The 17435-nt window shown below is 39.9% G+C and overlaps 1 protein-coding gene across 2 annotated transcripts in view; it reads left to right on the plus strand.

The window, feature by feature from the left end:
* Positions 1-598: 598 nt before the first annotated feature.
* USP37 (ubiquitin specific peptidase 37) overlaps positions 599-17435 on the plus strand; it is a gene marked incomplete at its 3' end in the record, with an annotated part of 80080 nt that continues 63243 nt past the window's right edge. For both annotated transcript variants that reach the window (XM_080689273.1, XM_080689274.1), the window contains exons 1-3: positions 599-983; positions 8361-8532; positions 14689-14789. In XM_080689273.1, coding sequence (XP_080545399.1) covers positions 828-983; positions 8361-8532; positions 14689-14789 — 429 coding nt within the window. In that variant the 5' untranslated portion in view covers positions 599-827. The remainder of the gene's footprint in view (positions 984-8360; positions 8533-14688; positions 14790-17435) is intronic.

A 17435-nucleotide genomic window follows, 5' to 3' on the forward strand; every position in this document is an offset into this window, starting at 1 on the left:
ACAGCCTCAGCTATTTAGTGAGGCCCTTTGCAACTCGATGAGACCCTTTTTCAAAATAAAGAATAAAAATTAGGGTTTGGGTGTAGCTCAGAGTCAGAATGCACCTGGGTTACATCCTCAGTAGCACACAAAATAAAGAAAGAAATGGAATCATTTGACCAAAAATATTTTCTTTTTACTTATATTTGAAACTTAAGACCTATTAACATTCATAAAGGAAGAAAAGGATCAGCACTTTAATGGTGAAAGCAATCACATTGAAAGTGGAGTCTTGTCATTGACTTGTCTTGTCAGTCTATTTTTTTTTTATTTTTTATTGGTACACTTTATTCATACATCATAGTGGGATACAAAGAAAACTTTTGTAGACATACATGCACACATCGCCAGTCAACCCCCACCCAATCCCCACCCCATTCCCTCCCCAACTCTCCTTCCCATTGTCAGTCTATTTTTTTAATTATGTAACATGTAGAATATAGGGAATAATAGAGACAGGTATTGGACACATGGCAAAGAAGGGAATATGTAGAAAAGAACTTAAAGATGGTTAGATGCATTCGTTAAATATCAGTGCCTGCTTTCGTTGTCTTTTTTTTTTTTTTACCTGTCCTCCACCACTGGTCGAGGTATTTGAAGTTGCTTTATAAAAGTGGTCTGTTGAAGTGGAGAAAAGGAAGTAAGATGGTTCATTAAGCATTCTCTTTTAAATTCTTATTTTAATCATTAGTAACTTGTAACTTATTTTTTTCTTCCTTAGATCCTGCCAGATGAAGGTGTATTTTTTTTTGTAATTTGGCTAGAAGCAATTTATTTTTAAAGAAAATATGTCTCCTCTGAAGATACATGGTCCTATCAGAATTCGAAGTATGCAGACTGGGATTACAAAGTGGAAAGAAGGATCCTTTGAAATTGTTGAAAAAGAGAATAAAGTTAATCTAGTAGTTCACTATAATACTGGAGGAACTCCAAGGATATTTCAGGTATTAACTAGATTTTGATTTGGAACGGTTCTTGAATCAGATTTTTTAGTAAATTGCTGTTCTGAGCCATAGTACACATCACAGTACCTCTTCTAACTTCTTATTTTCAGGACACCATTACTTTTGTCTGCGTTTTATAAATTCAATAGCTGTTGAATAGTGTATACTAATGTTGGTAGTGTATAATAAAGAGTAGGAAGTAGTCACTGTTGTTGAAAAGAAAATAGAAGGAACTTAGAAGAATTTGGACATGGTATCTAAGTTATTTATTCATTTAGGTACTGGATATTGAACCCAGGGGCATGCGACCTCCAAACTATACCCCCAGCCCTATTTTATTTTTTATTTTTAAATTTTTTTTCCAGTACTGGGAATTGAGCCCAGGGTCATTCTACCTCCAAGTTACACCCCAGCCCTATTTTTTTATTCTTTATTTTGTGGGGTTTTTTTTGTTGTTGTTGTTGGTGGTGGTGGTGGTGGTGGTGGTGCTGGGATTCCTGGAAGCCCTTCTACCTCTGGGCTATTTATTCTTTATTTTGAAACAGGCTGTCACTAAGTTGCAAAGGGCCTCACTGAGTAACCAAGGCTGGCCACCATATCTAAGCTATTTAAAAAACCACAGTAGGATGACCTCAGTTACTCCTTTTCTTCCTTTACATAGATGATTAATTCATCACTGTTTAGAATTAGCTTAGAAGAGTATTAGTGTCTTCTAAAAATCAATGTCTACTTAAGAAATCTTGCTAAAAGTCATGGTATAACTATTTTCTTTTTGTGTATGTGTATGTTACTGGGAATTGAACCTAGGGCATTCTATTTCTGAGCTTTACCCCCAGGCCTATTTAATTTTTTATTTAAAACAGGGTCAAAATTGCTGAGGGCCTTCCTAAGTTGCTGAGGTCAGCCTTAATTCTGTGATCCACCTGTCTTAACCTCCTAATTATTGGGATTACAGGCATGTGCCACCATGCCCAGCTATTTTCTCCTGTCTGTCTGTCTGTCTGTCTGTCTCTCCCTCTCTCTCTCTCTCTCTCTCTTTCTTTCTTTCTTTCTTTCTTTCTTTCTTTCTTTCTTTCTTTCTTTCTTTCTTTCTTTCCAGTACTGGGAATTAAACACAGGGACATCCTACCTCTGAGCTACCTCTCCTCCCAGCCCTTTTTTTAATTCTGTTTTTTATTCTTTATTTTGAAATAGGGCCTTGCTAAGTTGGAGAGTGCCTCACTAAGTAACTGAGGCTGGCTATGAACTTACAATTTTCCTGTCTCAGCTTCCCAAGTACTGGGATTGCAATTTTGTGCCAGCACACTCAGTTTTTTTTTTTTTTTTTTTTGGGTCTGGGGGTGGAACCCAGGGGGATTTGACCTCAGAGCTACACCCCCTGCTCTATTTTTTATTCTTTATTTTGAAACCAGGTTTCACTGAGTTGCAGAAGGCCTCAATAAGTAGCTGAAGCTGGTTGTGAACCGCGATCCTCAGGTCTCAGCCTCCGGAATGCTGGGATTACAAGCGTGCACCACCATGCCTGGCAGCTATTTTCTTTTAACTGAAAGATTTTGAACAATCCTGTTTAGTATGTATATTTTATTGTTTTTGTACTAGGGGCATTCTATGTCCAAGCTACACCCCCAGCTCTTTTTATTTTGAAATAGGTTCTCACTAAGTTGATGAGGCTGTCTTCCAACCTGTGATTCTTCTGTTCCAGCCTTCCAAATACCAGGATTCCAGGCAGGCACCCCCACACTCAGCTCTCATTACTTTATTACTACAAAAATTAAAAAGGCTAGTTAGGTGTGGTGGCCCACGCTTGTAATCCCAGTACTTGGGAGGCTGAGACAGGAAGATCTTGGGTTTGTAGCCAGCCTCAGCTACTTAGTGAGGCCCTCTGCAATTTAGTGAGACCCTGTTTCTTTCTCTTTTTTTTTTTGGTGGTACTGGGGGTGGAACCCAGAGGCTTTCTACCTCTGGGCTATATTCCCAGACCTATTTTCTATTTTATTTGGAAACAATCTCACTAAGTTGCTGAGAGCCTCACTAAGTAGCTGAGGCTGACTTCGAACCTGTGCGATCCTCCTGTCTCTGCCTCCCAAGCGCGGGGATTACAAGCGTGCACCACCACGCCTGGCTGTGAGACCCTGTTTCTTTCTTTCTTTCTTTCTTTCTTTCTTTCTTTCTTTCTTTCTTTTTTTTTTTTTTTTTTGGTGGTACAGGGGTTCCTAGAAGCCCTTCTACCTCCAGGCTACACTCCCAGACCTATTTATTTTATATTTTTGAAACAGGGTCTCTTAAGCCAGCTCAGCTGGCTTTGAACCAGCGCGATCCTCCTGTCTCTGCCTCCCAAGCACAGGGATTACAAGCGTGTGCCACCATGCCCGGCGAAAGACCCTGTTTCTAAATAAAGAATAAAAAATAGGGCTGGGGGTATAGCTCGGAGGTAGAATGCCCCTTGGTTTGATCCCCAGTAACATAATAAAGGGTTAATTTTGTTTTCAATTCATTTTTTTATGTAGCTGAGATTTATTCATCTTGATAGAGTTGACTGTAAGAGCGTAATGTCTGCCAGGCATGGTGGTGTGCTCCTGTAATGCCAGCTACTGGGAGGCTGAGGTAGAAGGATTGCAAGTTCATGGTCACCTGGGCTATTTAGCACCAGCTAGTCTCAAAACAAGAAATAAAGAAGCCTTGGGATGTACATCAATGGTAGAGCACACCTGGGTTCATTTCAGTACTGACTGCAAAACAATCCCCATGTCTCATGTTTTTCTGTACTTAAAAATCTTACATTGAGCTGTGTGCAGTGGCACATACCTGTAATCTCAGTACTTGGGAGGCTGAGACAGGAGGAATACAGGTTCAAGGCCAGACTCAGAAACTTTGTGAGGCCTTCTGCAACTTAGACCCTGTTTCAAACTAAAAAGTAAAATAGGGCTGGGTGTGTAGCTCAGAGGTAGAAGACCCCTGGGTTCAATTCCTAGTACCACACACAAAGAAAATCCTACTTTAGCTTAATTAGGATTAGAATATTAGTGCACTTCTAAAGTAAAATATTTTATTGAATAATAGGATATAACTTTATACTTAACAACCTGATGAAATAAAACTTTCATTTGTTCCTACTTTTGGATTGTGAAGGCAAATTGCTTATAATTTTGTATATTAAAGATATTCTTAAATTGGAGGTGGTGACTGGTAATAGAAACAGTGGTAGTTTGTCACACGTCTGCTAATGATTCATCTCAACAAAAGAAAGGTTGGGTTTTTTGGGTTTTGTTTTTGTTTTTCAAGTACTCATTCTTTTCAGCCCTCAGCCCAGGTTTGGCATAAATATTCAAATATTTAATCAAACATAAATCATTAGGAGGGTGGTGATTATAATTGCAGTTTCATCCTCATCTCCATTGTGGAACAGTTCACATTCAGCATTCATTAACCACCGACAGGTTATAGTTGTAGATTGTGTGTTAAGTGCAAGTTTGCCAAACATAGTGGCGGGAAGGTAGAAGTAATATTTATACATGAACAGACACACACAAGTGTGAATCAACACTCAGGGAACTAGAAGCTGTTTGAAAGTAAATGGGCATTGGGAGTGAGTGGCAGAAGTAGAGGTTGAAGAGCTAGATATGAACCACATTCTGATGCTTCTTGTTTTTCATAAGGGGAGCTCAAGTTCTACGGAGCCAAATTTTATATCGTTTGGGAGGTAGGCAAGATAATAACAGAGTATTAGAAGACAAGAAGGAGGTTATTATGGAAGTTAGATAACGGATGACGTCCTGAACAAAGGAAAAAATAGTGGAAGAAGTAACAGAAGATAAGGGTAGTAAGAAAGACTTAACTCAGATTTGGGAGTCAAGTTTGGAGAGAGTCCCATTTCTGAGAGCATGATGATCCTTTTCATGCCTTCTGTGATAGGGGGTAGGGGGAACAAGTGAGGTGTGAGGAGTGAGGGAGAGGAATTAGTAGTGTTGTCGCATTCAGAAGGTAAACAGGCCTGGAGCTCTTAGAGGTCTGTTTTATTTTTGTTCTATGGATGGAACTCAGGCATTCTATCTCTGAGCTATATCCCCAGACCGATTTTACTCTTTTATTTTGAAAGAGGATCTCACTAAGTTGCGGAAGCCAGCCACGAACCTGTGATCCTCCTGTGTCTGCCTCCTAAGTAATGGGATTACAAACATGTACAAGCATGCCCGGCTTAGGCCTGGACTTTAAAGAGAGACTTAGGGAGTCCTTATTATATAGGTGGGGCTAGATAAGATCTTTAATTGTTGAATGACCAAGTTCAGTATTTTTCTTGTCTTACTTGTCAATGAACAAAGTTTCCTACTTATATGTCACTGTGTGTGTATGTGCGCACGCGCGCGCGCGTGTGTGTGTGTGTGTGTGTGTGTGTATGTGTATGTGTATGTGTGTTACTAGAGATTGAACGAACCCAGGTGCTTTCTACCTCTGAGCTATACCCCCAGCTCTATTTTGTTTATGTTTGTGTGGGGGGGTCTGGGGATAGACCTGGGAGCATTTGACCTCTGTGCTACACCCCCTGCCCTATTTTATATGTTGTTTGTTTTTTGGTGGTACTGGGGTTCCTGGAAGCCCTTCTACCTCTGGGATACACTCCCATGGGCTACACTCCCAGACCTATTTTTTAACTTTTTTATGTGGAAACAGGGTCTCTTAAGCCAGCGCGGCTGGCTCCGAACCAGCGCGATCCTCCTGTCTCCGCCTCCCAAGAGCGAGATTACAAGCATGCACCACCACGCTCGGCTTATATGTTTATTTTGAAACAGGGTCTCACTAAGATTCAGAAGGCCTCACTAAATAGCTGAGGCTGTCAACGAACTCTGATTCTCCAGTCTCAAGCTCCTGAATGCTGGGATTACAAGAGTGCGCCACCACACCTGGCTTTTAAATTTTTTGAAACAGGATTTCTCTTAAGTTGCTGAGGATGGCCAGGAACCTGAGATCCTCCTATCTCAGCCTCCCAGATACTGGATTATAGGTGTGCAGAACCATGCTGGGCTACTTTATTTTAAAAAAATGTAAATTGGCCAGGCATGGTGGCACATGCTGGAGTCTGAGACAAGAGGATTGCAGGTTTGAAGCCAGCCTCAGCGACTTAGTGAGGCTTTTTCTAAATAAAAAATAAAGTAGGCCTGGGGGTACAGCTTGGGAGTAGAATGCTTCTGTGTTGAATCCTCAGCATCACACAAAAAAGAAAGCTTTTTTTGTCTGCTCATCTCCAGGCGGGAGATAGGTAATAAAGAAACTGTGTGTGTGTGTGTGTGTGTGTGTGTGTGTGTGTGAGAGGGGGGGGAGGGAGAAAGAGAGAGAGAGAGCGCGCGCGCGAGCGAGCGAGCGTGGGAAGGAGGGAGGGAGGGAGAGGTGTGTACTGCTACTGGTGATGGAACCTAAGGGCTTTCTACCTCTGGGCTATACTTCTAGACCTATTTCATATTTTATTTGGAAACAGGGTCTCACTAAGTTGTTGAGATCTTTACTAAATAGCTGGGGCTGGCTTTGAACTTTGCAATCCTCCTGTCTCAGCCTTCCAAGTACTAGGATTACATGCGTGTGCCACCAGTATTTCTTCATAGCACATTTCTGAAGACTGAGTCCAAGATGAATTATTGCTGAAGCCGTTCACTTCTCAAGAGTGATATCAGCAAACTAAAGAGAGTTGTAGGGTGCTCATCTTCAGTTGAATAAGACAATTCTTTAAAAAGTTTTTTTGTTTTGTTTTGTGTGTATGTGGTACTGAGGATTGAACCCAGAGGCATTCTTTCTTCAACTACTCAAGGCCATTCTATATATATATATATATATATTTTTTTTTTTTTTTTTTTTGGTGGTACTGGGGTTCCTGGAAGCCCTTCTTCCTCCGGGCTACACTCCCAGACCTATTTTATATTTTTGAAACAGGGTCTCTTACGCCAGCGCGGCTGGCTCCGAACCTGCGCGATCCTCCTGTCTCCGCCTCCCAAGCGCGGGGATGACAAGCGTGCGCCACCACGCCCGGCTCTATATTTTGTTTTGAAACAGGGACTTGCTAGGCTGCTGAGTGTCTTGCTAAGTTGCTGAAGCTATGATCTTTCTATGATTGTCCTGTCTCAGCCTTCCAAGTACTGGGATTATAGGCATGTACTACCATGCCTGACTGAAAGATGTATTCTTTTTTTTCTTTTGGTGGTGCTGGGGATGGAACCCTTCTACCTCTAGGCTACCTATTTTATATTTTTTATCTGGAAACAGGGTTTCTTAAGCCAGCACAGCTGGCTTCAAACCTTCACAATCCTCATGTCTCCGCCTCCCAAGCGCAGGGATTACAAGCTTACGCCACCATGCCTGGCAAGATGTATTCTTAATATTGGTAAACATTTATTTTTTATGTGTTTTTGAGAGTTTGGAGTTCTTTTTAGAATTGTAACTTAATGTTATATATCCTTTTACATTGCAGCTACTTAAACTATTTGCCAAATACAAGCTTTTATTCAAGAAGAATAAAAGACTCCAATGTGGTTTTCTATGCTGGTGATAACTGTCCAGGCTGTGAAAATTAACTCACTAGTTTTTATCCTTTAAGGGGCTTTAGAATATATCTGAAAATATGGAATTCTCTCATATAAGATCAAGGGAGCTAGGATTGCTCTGTAAATGGATTTTAAAAGCATGGCTTTTTATTTTCTAAACATTAAATCTGTAGGCATAGCTGGGTGTGGTGGCACATGCTTGTAATCCCAGCATTCAGGAGGCTGAGACCAGAGGATTGCAGTTGTCGGCCAGCCTCAGCTACTTAGTGAGGCCCTAAACAACTCAGTGAGACCCTGTTTCAAAATAAAAAAAAGACAAAAAAATAGAGCTGGGGTGTAACTCAGAGGTACAGTGCCCCTGGGTTCCATCTCCAGTACCGCCCCAAAAAAAATCTTTAGACATCAAAAGAGGGGAATTCTTGGGGAAGAATGAAATAGAACTTGAAAAATATAATTTAGTATTCATTATACAACTTAATTATGTATTTGCTACATTTATTATGCTTTTTATTTTTTATCTCTTTATTTATTGACTCTATTATCTCTCTAGAAACATTTTCCTAATTTTATTTTAGCAATCAGGAAACATTGAGTCTGCCATGTTTCTGCTCCCTTGGCTCTTTTATTTTCTTTTTCATGTGACTATAACATAGTTAACATATTAACATGAGCACTCAGTATTGGGAGGGATGGGAAAGGGGAAGGGGGGAGAAGGGCACCAAGACTGTTCAGTGTATGCCATTGTCAACATGATACACATGATGTGAGACTATAGTGTGCCAGTAAAAAAAACAATGGAAAAAAATAATTGTGTATTTTTTATGAAAATGTTTTTCTTGATTTTCATCAGCTGAGTCATAACATTAAAAACGTGGTGCTTCGACCGAGTGGAGCAAAACAAAGCCGCCTAATGTTAACCCTACAAGATAATAGTTTTTTGTCCATTGACAAAGTACCAAGTAAGGATGCAGAGGAAATGAGATTATTTCTAGATGCAGTCCATCAAAACAGACTTCATACAGGTGAGTACTGATTATCCCAGTTAAAATTAGCAGTTTTAAAAGAGTATGACTAAAAAAATTTTTAAAAGAGTATGACTAAACTAAAGACCAGTATTCTTGATGAATATTGATGCAGAAGTACTCAACAAAATATTAGTGAATTGTATTCAGTAGCACATTAAAAGAATTGTTCACCATGGGACTTCTGGGAAGATGACGACCGAGAAAAGCAGCGTTTACGAATCCTGCTAAAACTCGATCTCTGTTGCCACAAAATCAGCGCTCTTCATAGCCAGAAAACACTATCAGCAGAGAAGTAAAAAATGTAAACACAAGGGACAGAGAAAAAAAAAAAGACTAGAAAAACAACCAGAGACCAGAAAAGAAATCAAGCCCGCAGTGCAGCAAGCTCATCACACCTTCCAGGGACTCAGAACAGAGCTCAAAACCAGAAAAGAAATACGCCAGCCTCACGGCTGAGGGCATGGCAGTAGCGCCATATTGCCAGCAGCAATGGCAAGTTCACCGTGCCCTGTGACAGTTCCTGATCAGCGCGCACAATAATCGTGAGTGAAATTGCAGCCCCTAAAGGAGAAATCCCTGTACTGCGCTCCCAGGGACTTACGAAGCTTTGATAATCTCCTTGGGTCTGAGATTTTCAGTCCAACCCAGTGAAGGAGTAGTGGTGGCAGAGATACCACATCCTAGACGCAACTCCCCATGGGTAAACGCCCAGCCCAGGAAAACACCCAGCCCAGCATCCCCACGGTCTCGAGCAGCCTCAGTTAACTTCCTGTGTCTGAGACTTTGCAATACAACCCAGTAAAGGAGTAGTGGCGGCTGAGATTACCACAGACTCGGGATACAGAGCACCCTAAGTGAAGTCGTAGTGACACTTAACTAGGCACAAAATTCTGAAATCATGGGAAAGAGGAACAACAATAGAACAATGAATGCCCACAACCCCATATTATCAGAACCTGATAACACAGGAAATCAGAGATCTCCAGAAGATCAAATCAGGAATACAACTGTAGAAATAATACAAGACCTTCGAAAAGAATTTAGAGAGAGTCTAAATGAAATAAAGGATGCAATCATTGAGGTAAAGGCCTCAATTCAAAGTATAAGCAATCGATTAGACCACATGGAGAATGGAATCTCGCTCCTAGAAAATGATCACTCCAAAAACGAATGCATAATTTATAACTTAGGGAAAAAATCAGACAGCAGGAATCTGACATTGAAGAAATATGAGCCCATTTTAAGAGAGCTAACCTAAGAATAATCAGAATAGAGGAGGGAAAAGAAGGTGAAACCAAAGGGATCAATAATCTCTTCAAAGAAATAATAGCAGAAAATTTTCCAAACATAGAGCAAGAGGTTGATACCCAGGTCCAGGAAACTTATAGAACTCCCTTTAGACAGGATCAGAGAAAAGGTTTCCCACGCCACATAACTGTCAAAATGACCAATGTAGAAGCCAAGCAGAGAATCTTAAAGGCAACAAAAACAAAAGGCCAAGTGACATTCAGAGGCAAACCAATTAGAATCACTCCAGACTTCCCAAACCAAGTCATGAAAGCCAGAAGGGCTTGGAGTAACATATTCCAAACTCTGAAAGAATCAAACAACTTCCAGCCAAAAATTTTCTACCCAGCAAAACTATCTATCAGATTAGATGGGGAAATAAGAAGCTTCCATGACAAACAGAAACTGAAGGAATTTATGTCTTCAAAACCAGCACTAGAGAAAATACTCAAAGAGATTAACTACAAAGAAGAAATAGGTAACACACACCAGAACCAGAGAAACAAAATTTTCCATCCAGCAGACAACTAAGCAAAGAAGAATACACAGTATTTCAAAACAGAAATAAATTCTTAACTTCTTAGGAATTAAAAGTTATCTCCCCATAATCACACTGAATGTAAATGGCCTCAATTCCCCAATAAAAAGACATAAAGTGGCAAAATGGATTAATAACCAGAATCCATCCATCTGCTGCTTACAAAAAGCACAGTTTACAAGTAAAGAGAGTAACAGACTCAAGGTAAAGGGCTGGAGCAAGGTAATTCACATTAAGCAGCCATCCTAATAAATGTGAAATATTATTTCACTATAGTTTTTATTTGTATTTCCTTAATGATTAATTATATTATGATAATGATGAGTGATATTCATGTGTTTATTGGTTCTATAAAAATCTTTGGAGATTCATTATTTATTTTAGTCTTTTATCTATTTCTAAATTGTATTGTTTGCTTTTATTGTTGCTAGTTTTTAGGATTTCTATTTAGAATATTAGTATACCTTCAGATAAAGCATTTGAAAATATTTTATCTTATTCTATCAGCAACTTTTAACTCTGTTTACATTGTCTTTGGATGTACAATATTTTTTTATTTTTTAGGAAGTAAGTTTTTTTATTCTTTTGTTGCCTGTGCCTTTGAAATCATATCCAAGAAATCACTGCCAATTTAAAAAAAAATTAATGAGGGTACTTCGTGCATGATTTTGGACATTAGGGTATGATAGTGTCACATTATGTTATAGTTCTCTTTTCTTTGCCAATTTAATTTATAAAATTATAAACAGATGCCCAAATGCCAAATGATATTTGCATAATCTGAGATTACCTTACTTTCACCCTTTGACCTCTTGATATGAAGCATATGAATAATATATCTTTGACTTTTGGGGCAAAAAAAAAGAATTTTTCACCATGAACAAGAAGGAGTTATTCCTGAACTATATATAAAGATGGCTCAAATATGAAATTCAGCCTGTGAATATGCCATATTATTAGAATAAGGGACAAAAATCACATGATCATCTCAATTTGATGCACAAGCTTCATTTGGCAAAATTACTCTTTCATGATTAAAAACACACCATATAGCCAGGTGTGGTGGCATACACCTGTAATCCTAGCACTTGGGTAGGCTTAGGAGGATACCAGGTTCAAGGCTAGCCTCAACAACTTAGACTTTTTTTTTCTTTTTTCCTTTTTTTTTTCTTTTTTTCCTTTTGGTGGTGGTGGTACTAGGGATAGAATCTAGGGGCTTTTCTACCTCTGGGCTACACACCCGACCTATTTTATATTTTATTTGGAAACAGGGTCTCACTAAGTTGCTGAGGCTGGCTTCAAACCTGTGTGATCCTCCTATCTCAGCCTCCCAAGACGTGGGGATTACAAGCTTGCGCCACCACGCCCTGCTTTTTAAAATATATTTAAAAAAAATTAGGAACCGAGTACAGTGGCGCATGCCACCATGTCCTTGGTGATGGAGATGTGTGTAGCTTGGAGGTATTGGCACACATCTATAATTCTAGGGAGGCTGAGACAGGAGGATTGTAGGGTCAAAGCCAGCCTTAGCAATTTAGTGGGATCCTGCTTCAAAACAAAAAATAAAAGCTGGGGATGTGTGGATGTAACTCAAAAGTAGAATGTTCTCGGTTCAATCCCCAGCAAAACACACACAACTGAATTGGATTCAATCTCTAGTAACAACCACTCAACAGACTAGGAATAGAAGGAAACTATTTCAACATATTAAAGCCATATGTGAAAAGCCCATGGCTAACATCAGAATCACAGTAAAAACCTGGAAGCTTTCTCTTTAGGATCAGTAGTATCAAGTTAAGGATGCTTGCTCTTCCCTCTTCTATTCAGTGTAGCACTGGAGGTCTTAGCCAGAGGACTTATGCAATAACAAGAAATAAAAGGAATCCAAATTGGATAGAAGGGAAATATTATCTGTGGATCTTCTATATAGAACGCCCTAAAGAGTCTATAGAAATTTATAACTAGGAAAGGAGGAAGGGGAGGAGGGTTTAAATTTTAGTTGTGAAAAATTACCTAGTTGCATTGTGGGGCAGGGGTATTGTGCCTCTGAGCTACACCTCCTAGCCCTATTTTTTTTTTTTTTAATAGAAGGTCTCACTAAGTTGCAGAGGTCCTTTCTAAGTTGCCATGGCTGAATAAAAACCTCCTGTCTCAGTCCCAAAGTACTAGGGTAACAAGCATGTGCCACCATGCCCAGATTTATTTTTTATTTTGAAATCGGCTCGCACTAAGTTACTGTGTGCTGGCCTGGAACCTGTGATTCTTCTGTTTCAGCCTTCCAGGCACTGGGATTACAGGCATGAGCCACCACATCTGTTTACCTTGTTACACATATCTTAAGTACTTACCTATCTATCATGAAAATCCTGAGGTTTTATGCTTCCTGTGAAAACTACGTCCTGTAGAAAAATCCCGCAATATAATCAGGTTCTAAAGGTATTTACAGGCATTTGTTGAGTAATTTTTGTGCTTAAAACAAATATCCCATTATTGTTGTTAGTCTCTGGTTCTGTTATCTATAGTAATATTTTATTTTTGACAAATTTTTTCTTCAGTTTAAATATAATATATTAAAAATGTTAGGCTTGGGGCTGGATGTGGTGGTGAACGCTTATAATCCCAGCATTGGGGAGGCTGAGACAGGAGGATCATGGTTTGTGGACAGCCTCAGCAAGTTAACAAGGACCTCAGCAACTTACTGAGACCCTGTTTCAAAATAAAAACATACAGCCGGGCGTGGTGGCGCACGCTTGTAATCCCCGCGCTTGGGAGGCAGAGACAGGATCGCACAGGTTCAAAGCCAGCCTCACTGGCTTGACACCCTGTTTCCAAATAAAACATAAAATAGGTCTGGGAGTGTAGCCCAGAGGTAGAAGGGTTCCACCCCTAGTACCACCAAAAAATAAAAAATAAAAAATTAAAATTAAAAAAATAAAAACATACAATAGGGCTGGATGTAGCTCAGAGATAAAATGTCCCTGGGGTCAATTCCTAGTACTTGCAAGCAATCAGAAAAGAACTTTTTGTGGCGGTTTGCCATTTAGTATCTGTTCATTATATGCTCATGCCATCAAATCTGAGTTACATGAGTTTACTAAACAACTTAATTTTATTTTATTGAAACCAGAGCCTTGTGCATGCTAGGCAAGCACTCTGCCACTTAGCTATATCCCCAACCCCTAGACAGTTGAATTTAGAATCAAATTGTACCAAGTGTGGTGGTACATGCCTGTCATCCTAGTGTTTGGGGGACTTAGACTGGAGCATCACAAAGTCTTAAAGTCAGCCTCAGCAACTTAGTGAGACCTTGTTTCAAAATTTAAAAAATGAAAAAGGACTGGGGAAATAGTTCCATTGTAGACCCCCTTGAATTTTAATTCCCATGCAAAGAAGAGAAGAAAGGAAGGAAGGAAGAGAGGGAGGGAAGAAAGAGAGAGGGAGAGAAGGAGGAAGAGTCAAATGATTGAGTACTATTTAAAATTCTTAAGCCAGGCATGGTGGCACACAAGTTTGTAATCCCAGCATTTGGGAGGCTGAGACCAGAGGATCACGGTTTGCGGCCAGCCTCAGCTACTTAGTGAGGCCCTCGGCAACTTAGTGAGACCCTGTTTCAAAATAAAGAATAAGCCGGGCAGGGTGGTGCATGCTTGTAATCCCAGTGCTTTGGAGACTGAGACAGGAGGATCGCACAGGTTCAAAGTCAGCCTCAGCTACTTAATGAGGCGCTCAGCCTCTTAGTAAGACCCTGTTTCCAAATAAAATATAAAATAGGTCGGGGTGTAGCTCAGAGGTAGAAAGCCCCTGGGTTCTACCGCCCCAGTACCACAAAAATAAAAAAATCAATAAAATAAGAATAAAAAGTAGGGCAGGGGGTATAGCTTGGAGGTCGAATGCCCCTGGGTTCCATAGCTGGGTATGGTGGTGCATGCTTGTAATCCCAGCATTTGGGAGACTGAGACAGGAGGATCCCAGTTGGCGGACAGCCTCAGCTACTTAGTGAGGCCCTTTTCAACTCAGTGAGATCCTGTTTCAAAATAAAGACTAAAAAATAGGGCTGGGAGTGGAGCTCAGAGGTAGAATGTCCCTGGTTTCCATCAGTAATGCAAAAAAAAATTCTTAGACTATGTCAAGAACTATTATCTTCTGTTTTTCTATTTCATCATACTCATAATATTAATTGAACTTTTAATTAATTACTGTATATTTCAGATGTATTTTATTTTAGCAAGAATTGGTAGCATTGTCTTTTCCCTGTTTCTTCAGTATTATATAATAACAATGAACCTTTTTTGTTAAAGTAAGTGCTTTTACTTCATTCTGTTTGCCAGCCGTGAAACCATCTCGAGGGTCTGGTAGTTTCGGAGCCATTCTGAGCAGCAGGGCCTCACAGAAGGAAACCAATCGGCAGCTTTCTTATTCAGACAATCAGGTATGTTCATTTGTATCTAACTTTTTTGGAAAAGTTAATTATAGACAGAGGAAGTATAATTTAGACCATAGCATCTAAAATGTTGGCATTGTCTCAAGTTTTTTTTTTTTTTTTTTTTTTTTTGGTGGTACTGAGGATTGAACTTGGAGGCATTCTATTTCTGAGCTACACCCCCAGCCTTTTCTTTCTTTTCTTTTTTCTTTCATTCTTTTGTGGTACTGGGGATGGAAAACAGGGGCATTCTACCTTTGAGCTACACTTCCAGCCCTAATTTTTATTTATTTATTTATTTATTTATTTATTTATTTTTGGTGGTACTGGGGTTCCTGGAAGCCCGTCTACCTCCGGGCTATACTCCCAGACCTATTTTTATATTTTTATTTGGAAACAGGGTCTCCTAAGCCAGTGCGCACGGCTGGCTTCGAACCTGCACGATCCTCCTTTCTCTGCCTCCCAAGCGCGGGGATTACAAGCGTGTGCCACCACACCTGGCTTCTTTATTTTTTTAAACAGGGTTTCATTGAGTTGTAAAGGGCCTCACCTAAGTAGCTGTGGTTGTCTTCGAACCACAATCCTCCTGTTTCAGCCACCCCAATGCTGTAATTACAAGCATTCACCACCATGCTTGGCTTTTTCTTTCTTTTTTTTTTTTTAAACAGGGTCTTGCTAAATTGATGAGAATCTCCCTACTTGCTGAGGCTGTCCTCAGACCTGCAATCCTTCTGTCTTAGACTCAAGTACTTGGATTATAGGCATGTGACACCATGCCTGCCAAGAATATTTTCCACATAGCTAAAGTTTATCATTTGGCCCATGTTTATCCCTTTGTTTTTTGTTTTATTTTGTTTTGTTGTGATACTAGGGATTAAACCCAGAGGTATTCTACCTCCAATCTATGCCCCTAGCCCTTCTTTTTTTTTTTTTTTTTTTTTTTTTTTTGGTGGTACTGGGGTTCCTGGAAGCCCTTCTACCTCTGGGCTACACTCCCAGACCTATTTTTACATTTTTATTTGGAAACAGGGTCTCCTAAGCCAGCGCGCGCGGCTGGCTTCGAACCTGCGCGATCCTCCTGTCTCTGCCTCCCAAGCGCGGGGATTACAAGCATGCGCCACCACGCCCGGCTGCCCCTAGCCCTTCTAATTAATTAATTAATTAATTAATTAATTTTTGCAGTACTAGGGATTGAATCCAAGGAAATTCTACTTCTTAGCTACACCCCCAGTCCTGTTTTATTGTTTATTTTAAAATATGGTCTCACTAACTTGCAGAAGTCCTTGTGTTGCTGAGGCTGGGTGCCAACCTGTGATCCTCTTCTCTCAGCCTCCCAAATACTGGAATTACTGTACTGTATCACTACGTCCAGCTTCATGAAGTTTTTAAATTTAAAAGAATACTAAAAACGAGTGTGGTAGCACATGCATATAATCCCAATACTTGGGAGGCTGAGACAGGAGGACTTCAAGTTTGAGGCTAGCCTGAGCAGTTTAGCATGACTCTGTTTCAAAATAAAGAGGTAAAAGCCAGGCGTGGTGGCGCACGTTTATCATTTCAGCATTCAGGAGGCTGAGACCGGAGGATCGTGTTCGTGGACAGTCTCAGCTAGTTAGGCCCTCCACAACTTAGTGAGACCCTATTTCAAAATAAAAAATAGGGCAGGAGCTGTAGCTCAGAGGTCAAATGCTCCTGGGTTCCATCCCCAGACCCGCAAAAAATAAAATAAATAAATAAAGAGGTAGGATGCCCCTGGGTTCAATCCCTAGTACAAAACAAAAGAATGCTATAGGAAAGTAAGTATCAAGTTCAATTTCTCATAGTTAACTATGCCATAGAATCACCTGAAATGCTTTTTGAAATATCTATTTGGCTGGACATGGTGGTGCATACCAGTAATCCCAGTACTTGGGAGACTGAGATAGGAAAATCTTGGGTTCAGAGACAGCCTCACCAGTTTAGTAAGACCCTGTTTTAAAATAAAAACAAAAAGGCGTGAGGTGTAGCTTAGAGGAAGAATGCCTCTGAGTTCCATTCACAGTACTAAAATATATACACATACACACCCATATAATAAAGGACAATCCTAGTCCATATATGTGTGTGTGTGTGTGTGTGTGTATGTTTGTGTGTATGTATATGCAAATCTGTAGACTTATATGTAATATATTAAGTGTAATATATGCATACATAAGTGTACTATATACATACATACAGGGGGACTGGGGTTGTCAGTGGTAGAATGGTTGTGTAGCTTATACAAGGCTTCAGATTTAGTATCCAGTACTAAGAAAAAAATATATATGCATATATAAGTATGTATATTTATTTTCTTAAGAGTTTCACCCCAACCACTCAGACTAGCATCTCTATAGATGAGTCTACAGTTTTTTTGTTGTTGTTGTTATTTGTGGTATTGGGGTTGAACCCAGAGGCATTCTACCTCTGAGCTACACCCCCATCCTGACTTTTATTTTAAAACAGGATTTCACTGAGTTACTGAGGGCTTCATTAAATTGCTGAGGTTTGTCTCAAACCTGTGATTCTCCTGTGTTAGCCTCCCAAGTTCTGGGATTACAGGCATGTGTCACCATGCCTGACTCTAGTAGTGTTTTTTAAAGCTCTCTGTGTTAAAATGACTGACCTTAAAAATAT

This window comes from Muscardinus avellanarius, assembly GCF_963383645.1.
Source record: "Muscardinus avellanarius genome assembly, chromosome: 2".
Taxonomy (NCBI): domain Eukaryota; kingdom Metazoa; phylum Chordata; class Mammalia; order Rodentia; family Gliridae; genus Muscardinus; species Muscardinus avellanarius.